At 38.5% G+C, this 12,112-nt stretch overlaps 1 protein-coding gene across 1 annotated transcript in view; it reads right to left on the minus strand.

Moving 5' to 3' along the window:
• LOC101654942 (collagenase 3-like) overlaps positions 1–3,250 on the minus strand; it is a 20,967-nt gene extending 17,717 nt beyond the window's left edge. The window contains exons 1-2 of the mRNA XM_045297735.1: positions 3,152–3,250; positions 2,826–3,067 (exon numbers count right to left, since the gene is read on the minus strand). Of these exons, the coding sequence (XP_045153670.1) occupies positions 2,826–3,067; positions 3,152–3,250 (341 nt within the window). The remainder of the gene's footprint in view (positions 1–2,825; positions 3,068–3,151) is intronic.
• Between the last annotated feature and the right edge of the window lie 8,862 nt (positions 3,251–12,112).

Raw genomic sequence — 12,112 nt, forward strand, 5'->3', positions numbered from 1 at the left:
AGTTGTGTTAAAGTTCCCTCTAAGCAGCTCTCCTGGGCTGGATTCTGCGGAGTCCCTCTGGTACGTGTCACTCCGTCGCCATCTTCCCGGAAGTCCCCCATACTTTACTTTTTAACAGTTTTATTGACATATAACTCACATATCATACCATTCAATAGTTCAATCATATGAAAAAGAGTTATGCAATCATAATACAATCAATTTTAGAACATTTTCTTCTTTCTTGTGCTCATTGTTATCAGCTCCCCACTGCCCCTGCCACACCTCCAATAAACTAGTAATCCAGTTACTGTCTTTATAGATTTACCTATATCGATTTACCTGTAGACTGAAAAGCATACAAAACAAAAAGGAAAACAAATAACGCAGCAACAATGACAAAATAAAAGCCGAGAAAAACCTCAATCAAAAAGAAAGCAGAACATATTAAGAACTAGCCCAAATTTAAAATGGGTCAAAAGAGATCAAATGATGTGTTAAATTTTAATCTAACTGTCTGGGGTAATTATCTTTCCAAAGCCCTCTGACAGCAAAGCTATTTATATCCTGGTCAATGGTCAGAGGGGATCCATCAGAAGCTTAATCCACGTGGGGACTATGCAAATGAATTTGGGGCTTTCACTGTCACCCATAGCCTTCTTCAAATCAGCTGCCTAACTTTGATGTTTACAAGTGTTCTTGCTTAAAAAGAAAAATCAAAGTTGCACCATCATCACCCCAAATTGAGAGACTAATGTGTTGTTTTCGCTAGGTGCCATCAAGTCAGTTTTGACTCCTAGAACTCCTATGTCCAACACCAGGACACATTGCCCGTCCTGCATTAGCCTCCGGATCTTTGTCTGTCAAATTCCAGCCCAGGGTTACAGCCACCATTAGTCCACCGCATTGAGGGTCTTCCTCTGTGTTGCTGACCCTCTGCTTAACCAAGCATGATGTTCTTCTCCAGAGACTAGTCTCTCCTAATAATATGTCCAAAGTATGCGAGATGAAGTGTTGCCATTCAGTTTAATATAAGATATGTGAATGTTATTTTAATGACATCTGGGTGTATGGCATATAAATGCAGGTATAATTGAGTAGAACTAATAAATTGGCATCCAGTCTACTCTACATGCCAGTGAATGATAAACTAGGATGGTGTGGTCCCAGGATTTTGAGCAACAACATTAAACAAATATAATTGTGAGAGTATGTGAAGGAAGCATTAAGTTCACAAATACTTGGAAAGAATTAGCTACGGTTCTCCAACTTGATTTGCTTTAAAAGCAAAACAAAAAACATTAGCACAAAAATACATTAAAGTCCTCTTTCCAATATTTTGCTAAATAATATTGAGGTAAACTATATAAATTATTTAAATTTCTATGTAGCAGAATTAATAATGAGATTTCACTTTAAAGGGTATTCTCAGAAAAGTGGGGGAAGGGAGACTTTGGGCAGTGTAAGATATGACAAAATAATAATTTATAAATTTCAAGGGTTCATGAGGGAGGGGGAGGGGAGGGAAGGAAAAAATGAGGAGCTGATACCAAGGGCTCAAGTAGAAAGAAAATGTTTTGAGAATGATGATGGCAACAAATGTGCTTGACACAATGGATGCATGTATGGATTGTGATAAGAGTTGTACGAGCCCTCAATAAAATGATTTTTAAAATAAATAAATAAAAGGCATTCTCTAGGAGAGAAATATCTTTAAAAAAATGTTTTTAAGAAATATTTTTTGTTATACTTGAGACAGAGCAAAGTGTTTCATCTTGATCTTATATTCCCAGAGATAAGACCTATCGCTGTCACGTGTTAGGTGCTTGATTATGATGTGTTTAGTAGGGAAATAAATTAGTAAGTAAATGAACACAAAGAAAAGGATGAGTGGATCAAAAACATTTAATAAAGTGATAAATTAAAATAAGGGGATGAACAGATGAATAAATAAATGAAAATCAACAAAAGGCAGGCTTAGCACACAATTATCTACAGGTTTCTTCCTGGAATTCTCTTGCATTAACCCTTCACTCTACTTGAGCTGATTATTTGGAAGGGGGATCAGCTAGCTCCCGTATGAAATCAGTTAGACCTGTGTTCTTTGAGAACTTTCTAGATGTCCAGGGAGATGACTGTTGCTGAAAGAGGAGCCCGCTGGTGTCATGGTTATGCTCGGGGCCGCTAACCATAAACTCAGCTGTTCAAAACCACTAGCCCTGAGAGAAAGACGAGGCTCTCTACTCCTATGGTAATAGAAACCCACAGTTAAACTCTGCCCTACAGCGTTACCCACTATGAGTCAGAATCCACTCAATGGCAGTGAATTTGGCCTCAAGAAAGACAATTATTACTCAAATGAAACACAATTATTTCTAGCTTTTTAAAAAAAATGAATTCTCATTTGAAATAATTACCTAAAGAACATAAAAGCTCTATATCATATTTCATTTTTAAAATTTTATTATTTCTAAGATATTTTAAACCACCTAGAAGAAATATACTAAGTCAATATTCAAGTCACAGAAATAAAGCCTGGCTTAAAAGACACAAAATTATGATTTGGTAATAACAGATTTTAAAACCCTGCAGGGACCTGTGGATATTATCTAACCCAATCCTTTTATAGAAAAAGAGGTTAAATGATATTGAGAAACTGCCTCAAAACCACAAAAAGAGAAAGAGCTGGACCTGGGACTGGAGTCTTGGCCTTCTGACTAGGAGAGCTCGGGATACTCCATCACCCCGACCTACATCGATATAGGAAATGAAAGCGCCAGGAGATCCTGCCTGCTGTAACATCACATATTTGGCAAAAGAAAAACTATGAGGGACTTTTTTTTAACCTGTAGGTCAAGTTGTAAGTCAGCCATTTCACTTTCTTAGGGAAAAAATTATACTCCACGATATCTGGGACCCCGCACCTGGGCTGCTTCTTCAGGTGTAAGGTTTCAGCATCCAGGCGGCCTTTTGCTTCTAGATCCCCAGGATCCTGCACGTGCTGGAGCGTGTTCCTCAGGAGTGGACAGCTCCTCTTCGGCACGTGTGTTAGTCTCAAGGGAAGTTGATAACGGGCTTTTAAAGATGGCTACAAAGAAAGCCCACAAACATGACTATTAAATGAAAAAAAAATGTGCTTAATTAAGGAAAAAAACGGAAAGAGATTTGTTACCTTTGCAAGTAGCAATTCTGCGTTGCCGAGAGAACCGTGTCCTGTAGAAGGGACTGGTAGGGGACAGCAGACAGCAAGATTCCAGATAAGAAAGCACATCGTCATAAACATAGTTGCTTCTGTTGTTTGGTGGAGTTGCAGAGAATACGATATGCGTATGGAAGTTGGGAAGGAAATAATTTGAAGTTCTATCTCTCGGAACCACTTTTACAGGGTGCACGTGTTGGCTTATGGTTCATTTCTTATCCCTATTTTGCTTGAGCTGTTTTCTGTTCAAGGACAGGGCCAGCATCGCACATTCTTTAGTCCAAAGGAGATGGTCTTGGGTCAAAACAACGCCTCCATTGCTTGTTTAAAGCGGTAGACTGTAAATGTTGTTTTCCTGAGGGCATTATCTCCCACGTTGGCAGAAGATCAGAGAATTGGTCATTTGCCTTTTGACACATGAAAGAAAGAGGGAGGGGGGCCTGGTGGGGGGATGCAGCGGAGAAAAGGAGAGAGGGAAAGAAGGAGAGATGAAGCAAGGGACTAGAAAACAAGACAGGAGGTAAGTTAGGGAGGAAAGGCAGGGCTTCGGAAACAGCCAAGGCACACACAGGCCATTGCTAGAGAGAGGCCAGGAAACATGGCAGATTCCTAACTGGGAGTATGTGCAGGACCAGATAGGGGGATAAGGCAATGAAGAGTTTTCAGAACAAGTCAAGGACCTTGACCCTGAGTTTGCCTCACTTTGGAAAGCCATCTAAGCACCTTCTGCCAAGACCGTGTGAATCACAAGGGCAATCCTAAAGACATAACCTACCCCAGCTATAGGAAATGAGCAATTTGCCCAGGAAAATGTTGTTGAGGATATGGGTCCATTTTTCTCACACCAACATTTTTTTAAATTTCTAAAACACTAACAGACATGAATGGTTAGGTGTCTCTTACTTCTTCTTGTGCAAATATGCAAATTGATACAACTGATGGAGCAGGGGGTTGAACACAGAGTCTCATCCACTCTTCCTCCAATGGTAAACACTTACCACATTTTGGAAAATCCCGCACCTGTGTTTCTGGTTGACATCAGCCTGAAAAAGGAAGCACATTGCATAACTAGAGAAAACTGAGACATTCATCCTGAAGTTTCTATTGCTCCTGGGTCTTTTGTCATATCAAGATGAAAGGAAGGAGTGTAAACCAGTTTCCTCATCACAACTCATTGCCTTATTAGAGAATGGAATCTGTTAATGGAGAGGAAGACAGGCCGTAATTCCCAGAACTAAGACAATGCTCTTCAAATCTCAAACCTAGGCATTAGGTCAAAAAGATGTCCAGAGGTCAGTGTAAATCAAAACTCGCTTGCTGGTGACATCTAGACAACATCATGCGTCTCCCTCCCACCTATTGTCCACTGTTTCCAGAGAGACTCAGGTGCCGTGCACCCTTGCCTGAGCTGCATGCTGTGCCAATTTCCGCCCCACCACTCTCTCTCCAAAGCAGTGGAAAACAGTGATAGTGGCATTATCTTAAACGATAACCTGGAGTCAGATTGACATTTTTCTAATGTAAATTATTCAAGATTTTATCATCCTCCCTCATGACTGCCTCACGTGATTAATGGAGAAAAAATATTGAGTTAAGACAAATAGGTGGAGGATATCCAAAAAGTTAGACTGTAAACCTGGTGGCACTGAAATTAATTCAGGAAATTCTGTACAGGAGACTCTCCATGAATAGATGAAGGAAATAAAGACTGAGGATCATGAAAATGGATATGCAAAATACTTTCTTTGAAATAAAACCTATGTTTTGACCTGCAGACCTTGCAGATCAAAACCCAGTGCATAGTCACTACCACCAGGGCTCAACCTGTGGTTGGGGAGGTTAATTAAAAATGTCTCTACAAAGTTATCAAATAAAAAGTGAGAGTATTTTTTTCTAATAATCCGAAGAAAATATTTAGTTAGTATATAGCTGACTCTTCAAATACTTCCATTCTAGTGTAGGATAAGAAAGAGCTTTTCCAACACTGGAAATTATATACATTTTCATACAGTAATGAAACCTTTGAAGCACATTGGGCTCTTTTTAAGATAAAGCTTTAAAAATAATCTAAAAATATTATTTTTAATTTTTCATTATTTATTTTTCATTTCATACACTATTTTGGATTTTTATTTTAATACTACCTCATTTTAACAACTTATTCTGCTAATTTATATCAGAATAATAACATTTGACAATGATTATATATTTTATATTTATAATGCTTATAGAAACATTTTTCAAAATGCATTAACTAATTTCAGTAATGTTTAAATGTCACAAATTCTTCACACACTTTAAAACTTTAATGCCAATCTTAAACACAGAATTTTATGAAATAAGTACTGAAGACCAGTATTTCTCTTTTGTTCATTCCAGAAATTTATTAAAATCTCATTCTGTTAACGAGTCCTTCAGTTCTTTGTTTTTTAATAGGTTTGGGGCATTTTTATTTCTTTTATACAATTTTAACAAGGACTAAGAATTAACAACAGTGACAACCATTTCTGCAGCAAGATCTAGGAGGACGTTTTAAGATTTCTTTTCAGCTGCCATGAACCTAACCTCCTGGTAACAGAATTGTCATTGTGTGAGTTACAAAGTATTTGCAGTTATTTTTAAAATCTTGACTCAATGTTCAACCATTGTTTGTGGATGGATGGATTAAGCAGAAATATCTAAGCACAAATCCAGGTTAGATGGCAGACAGCCTTATTTAATTAAAATATTAGTGATCTAAATATTATCAATGTACTACTAATACATGCACTTTAAGGAAATTGTTTACAATCTCTTGTAAATTGATAAGATTTTGAGGCCCAAAGAGTCCCTAGAACAATATGAGTCATGTTCTTTGGCTTCAACTCCAGGCAATATTTGTGGCTTACACTGAACAACCATATAGATGATACAGAGAGCTTGTGACCCATGCCCTTGGGAAAGGGAGGCGGGAGCTGCAGACCTGTAGTCAAAGCTTTGCTGTTGAATTTCAACGTAGAAGTCATCACTGGGTTTTCCACAACCACTGTAAAAGGTGCTACAGACAACAAATGAGTAAATGATTCTTTGTTTCCTCAAAAACTATTTAAAGATGAAAAACATAGTGCAACTATGCAAAATATTTTCATAATAAACTGGGTCATGGTAAACATTCAGATTGCAAGCTATACACACTAGTAATAGTTCAGATGTGTAGTTCTCTCTAAATAACAGTATTTTTAACTGTCAGTGTACAGTGGCAAGAAGCAGTTTCTTTGGAGTTAGATGAAACTGAATTTAATCTTGATGGTGTGACTTCAAAGCTGTAGGATTTTGGCCAAAATTTGAGGGGGATTTTTAAAAATTCTGTACAAATGGAAGTAAAAGATCATGAATTTTTCCACAAGCTTTGGGAAGCCCCCTCACATTTCATGTCCTGAACTTTAATTGTCTTACTGTCGGTTTGGGAATAAAAGATATTCTTTCACATGAATAGGAGGATCAGAGATAGTATCAGTAAGCTATAGCACCTTGCCTGATACATAGAAGTTTCTAAATAGTTAGTGTTATTAAGTGATCCAACAGATAGTAAAGATTATCTAACAATAGAACTAAAATAACATACAATTAAAATTTTACTAATGATAATTTTAAAATGGTTGTAGCAGTATACTGACAGGAAACTGCCCGAAGTTCAGGCTGGATTCAGAACAGGACAGGGAACAAAGGATCTCATTGTTGACATCAGATGTGTCTAGGCTGAAAGTGAACAATGCCAGAAAGATGTCCACTTGTGTTTTATTGACTATGCAAAAGTATTTGATTGTGTGGATCATAACTAACTATAGGTAACATTGTGAAGAATGAGAATTCCAGGAAATGTAACTGTGCTCCAGTTGAATATGTACATACACCCAAAAGATAGTCATTTGAACGAAGCTGGGTGTATTTTGTGGTTTCAAATCAGGAAAGGTGTCCATCAACAGGGTTGTATTCTTCCATCATTCTTGTTCCCTGTGTGTGTTCAGCAAATAATCTGAGAAACTGGACTGGAGGAGGAAGAACAAGGGCTCAGGATGGTTAGAAGACTTTCCAACAGCCTCCGATATGCAGATGACGCAACCTTACTTGTTGACAGTGAAAAGGACATGAGGCATTTACTGATCAATGAAAATCAAAGATTAAACCTCAACATAAAGAAGGAAACATTATTCACAACTGGACCAGAAAGTAACCATGATAAATGAGGAGAAGATTGAAGTTGACAAGATGTCACTCTAAGGAAGGACTAAGGTGTCCCCGCCAAATCAAGGCATATTCAATTACCTGTGTGTGTGTAAAAGCTAAACAATAAGGAAGATTACAGAATAATTGATGTCTTTTAAGTACAATGTGGATGAAGGGCATTGAAAATACAAGGGACTTCAAGATAAGCAATAACTCTGCCTTAGAAGTGCAGCCAGAATGCTCCTTAGAAGTGAGGATGATGAAAGTTCCTGTATTTTGGATAAGCTATCAGGAAAGACAAGACTCTGGAGAAGTATGTCATGCTTGGTAAAACATAGGGTCAGGGGAAAAAGAGAAAGACCCTTGAAAAATCAGTTGGCACAATGGTTGCGGTCATGGTCTGAAACCTAACGATTGAGGATGGCGCAGTCCCAGGGAGTGTTTCACTCTGCTGTACGTAGGGCCGGTCACTGTGAGTTGAAACATATTCTATGGCACATGACAACCGCAGTAATCTGTGGTTGTGAGGTTACAAGACTGTAGGTCTTTATTGGAGTTGACAGCCTCATCTTTCTCCCGCAGAGCATTCGATTGTTTCTAACTGCTGACCTGGTGGTTAGTAACCAATGTGTAACCCACTAACGTCACCAGTAGTTTGACTCTGTCCAATAAGATTGCCATGTATGAATCAGAATCAACTCACCAGCAGTAGGCTTTGCTTTTGTTGTGGGTTTTGTAAGACTATCAGCTAGCCAAAGAGAGTCGAGGACAGGGGAAAGAGGGAAGACAGAGAGCGGGTTGTGAGATCACCTCTAAAGGCCGGCGTTGTTCATGAATTGACGAAGTGGCCAATATCAGGGCAGATTTAAAGGAATCCATGAAGAAGCCAGTGTCTTTGCTACATGTATCATCATTTAGTCTGCCCTCGTGGAGAAATAAAATTTCACTTCTACGTCTATAACAACAGTTTCGGTGATATCGCCACCAAAACCTAGTCTATGGGCAGAGAAGTTATCCCTCTACTGACACCACCTACTCCTGCCTCCCCGAGCTCTCCTTCCGAAGGGCCTCGACTGCTTCAGTGTGCATGCTTCCGAGCTCAAGGGTTTTTCCTTCTATTGTTCCATATCCTCTCTCTCACGCCTTCACATGCTCAGATAGACAGAGAAAGACCAAAGAACTGATGCTGTCAGAAAAAAAATAATAATTTTTTAAAAATCTGTCTTAGAAGTGTGGCCAGAATGCTGCTTAGAATCGAGCAAAGTGAGACTTCTACTATACTTTGGATAGTGTCTGAAGGATCCGCTTCCTAGAGAAGCATATCATGCTTGGTAAATTAGAGAGAGACTCTATGCGAGCACTTCTGAGTAATTCATGCAGATGCTCTCCAATAGAGGATTGCTCTTGCCACAAGATGTTATCTGGCAAGTCCATGTCTCAGGCTACTGTTAAGCTTTGAAATGGCTACCTTTGGCTCAAGGGTTCTGATATTCAATGGACAGGGTAATGGCATGGTGGCCTATATAAGTATGATAATCAATGTGTTTTTCCTGATTTTAAGTCACCCGATATTCCCTTGTTCTATTTGAACGACTGCCTATTAGTCCATGTCCAGGTCCATATGAGTGCAATAAGGGGTTTTGAAATCCCCATTCTTCGCAGTGTCATCCAGAGTTTCTTATGATCCACACAACTGAATGCCTTTGCATAGTCGTTAAAACACAAGTAAGCATCTTTCTGCCAAGATCCATCTCCCATTAGTGACGATGTCCCTCGTGCCATGTCCTTTTCTGAGTCAGGCTTGAATTTCTGGCAGCTCCCTGTGGATGTACCATTCCAACTGTTATTGCATTAGCTTTAGCAAAATTTTGCTTGCATGTGATATTAATTATCATAGCCACATTCTGTTGGGTCGCCTTTCTTTATAATAGGCATAAATATGGATCTCGTCTAGTCAGCTAGCCAAGAAGCTGTCTTCCAAATTTATTGGCATAGACAAGTGAGTGCTTCCAGTGTTTCATCAGATTCTAAAATATTTCAATTTGTATTACATCAATTCCTGGAGGCTTTTCACGAATGCCTGCAATGAAGCTTGCACTTCTTCCTTCAATATCATTAGATCATAATTATATGCTACTTTTTAAATTGATTGATCTTCAACCAGTTATTTTTGGTGCAGCGACTGTGTCTTTCTTCCACCTTCATTTAATGTTTCGGTATTGTTCAATATTTTTGTCCAGTACTGCAATCGAGGCCTGAGTATTTCCTTCAATTCTTTCAGCTTGAGATGTTCTGAGTGTATTCTTTCCTTTGGGTTCTCTAACTCCAGGCTCTTTACATTTCTTCGTCATATAATCTGAAAGCTAGACTGTATGAAGAAGAACAGCATGATTGGAGGGCGGCTTATTAGCAGCCATGACACGTGCCGATGACCCAATCTTACTGCCTGAAAGTGAGAAGGACTTGAAGTAGTCACTGATTAAAACCATAGTGTGGATTACAACTCAATGTAAAGGAAACTAAAATCCTCAATAAATGAAAAAAAGTATTGACATTGTCAAGAATTCCATCTTGCTTGGATCCACACTCAATGCTCAGGGAACCAATAGTCAAGACATCAAATGATATATTTCATTGGGAGACTCTGCTGCAAAAGACCCCTTTACAGTGTTAAAGACCAAGGATGTCACTTTGGGGACTAAGATACACTTGACCTAAGCCATGTTATTTTCGGTACCTCATATGCATGTGAAAGTTGGACCTTGAATAAAGAAGCTACCAGAGAAATGATGTATTTGAATTAAGGTATTGTGGAAAAACATTGAAAATACTATGGACTTCCAGAAAAACAAATGAATCTGTCTTGAAAGAAGTACAGTCTTCTTAGAATAAAAAATGGTGAGATGTCTCACATACTTCGGATGTGTTATCAGGAGAGACCAGTCCCAGGAACAGGACATCATGCTTGGTAACATAAAGGGCCGGCTAAAAAGAAGACCCTCAATGAGATGGATTCACACAATAGGTGCAAAAATCGGCCGACATGACAACCATTGTTATGGCTCAGGAAGAGGGAGTGTTTCTTTCTATTGTATATACAGTCGCTGTGAGTCAGAACCAACTCCAACGCCACTAACAACAATAGCCAATGCATAAGGAATCACTCCTGGACAGGACAGCATGACGTGTGCTCACCAAACCATTACCAGTTGCTCTGCGTCAATTCTTACTCATGGTCAACCCATGTGTCTCAAGGCAGAACTATGCCCCATAGGGTTCCCCACCTTCCCCTCCAGCCCAGCTCAATGACTAGTTTTTCCAAAGCTAATTTTTCAAAAGTAGATCTTCAGGTCTTTGTCTTGCGGCATCCCTGGATGGATTGGAACTATCAACCTTTCAGTAAGCAGAGTGTGTTAATCATTTGAACCACCCAGTGGCTCCAGCAGAGCAATAACTCCTCTAAAGTATTGTGTTTGCTTCATTGTTTCTCAAATATAAAAGTTACTACAAAAAGAGAAACAGATATAAGTATCAAAAGGAAGCATTCCTCAAAGAGTACCCTTACATTAAATTACTTTAATGCTAAGATTGGGCTGGGTAATTTGTTCCTATAAAGGTATACTGTATATTATACACTGCATTGAAATATAAGTAAGAAGAGTAATGACAACAGCAGCCAATATTTAGTTAGCAATTGGGCTAGAAAAACTCATTTAGTTCTGTAACAATGATTTGTTACATTTCATTCTTCTTATTATTACCATTCCTTTCTTATAGATGAGGAAACTGAAGTTCAGAGGAGATAAGTCACAACTAATAAAATGTAGGTGCAAATTGATGTGTGTATGGATTGGGATAACAGTTGTATGAGCCCCTAATAAAATGTTAAAAAAGAAAAAATAAAATAAAATAAAATGTAGGTGCAGGTTGGTTTACCATAGTGTTTCTCAATTCCAAATTAAAAGAAAAAGTTTGGGGGCCAGACAGTTTTGTGTCATATCACACAGAAGAAACTTGAGTCTATCAGCCAAAGAGGACAAAAATATCAAATGGCAGACATTTAGGGTTGAGAATTTCAGAAGATCTTTATATAATACCTGGTGACCACTATAAATCCAGCAGGTAGCAAGAATCAGGCAACTTGTTTTCTGGTTGTTGTTAATGATATATGCTCATAAGGTCAAAAGACCACACAGGTATCCAATTACGTTGATTGCTTAATAGGTGTGGCAGAAAGTCTCCGGCAGCAACCAAGCACAATCGTCCTGAGGACCAATCTGGGAGGAAAGGAGGCCTGGTCTAAGCAAATGAGATTTTTGAAGGAAAATGTTACACCAATCTTTTTATCTACTGAAAAACACTGCAGTATTTTGCAACAATAACTGAATAGCCATCTTAAAACCCAAGTACTTTTAATTTTATTGTATAATTTTAAAACGGATGTCTTTACTATACATTTTGTCTTATGGAAAAGTCAAATTATCCAGTCCAAAGAAATCTCCCAAAATGCATAGTGACTGCCACTTGACATGTCTTCCACATAGCACTCCAGCTCTGATGTATTTACTCTGGCAGATTCTCTCAAACATGGGTAGGTGGGGGAAATCCAAGTTAAAAATAAAAAAAAGGACTTGTTACCTAGCTGTGTTAGTCTAGGTACTTTAGAGAAACAAATCCACAGAAACTCATGTATAAGGCAGAGTTTTATATAAAGGGTAAGTGCACATC

This window comes from Echinops telfairi, unplaced genomic scaffold (assembly GCF_000313985.2).
Source record: "Echinops telfairi isolate 266 unplaced genomic scaffold, ASM31398v2 ScPeMD7_7421;HRSCAF=8459, whole genome shotgun sequence".
NCBI classification, from domain to species: domain Eukaryota; kingdom Metazoa; phylum Chordata; class Mammalia; order Afrosoricida; family Tenrecidae; genus Echinops; species Echinops telfairi.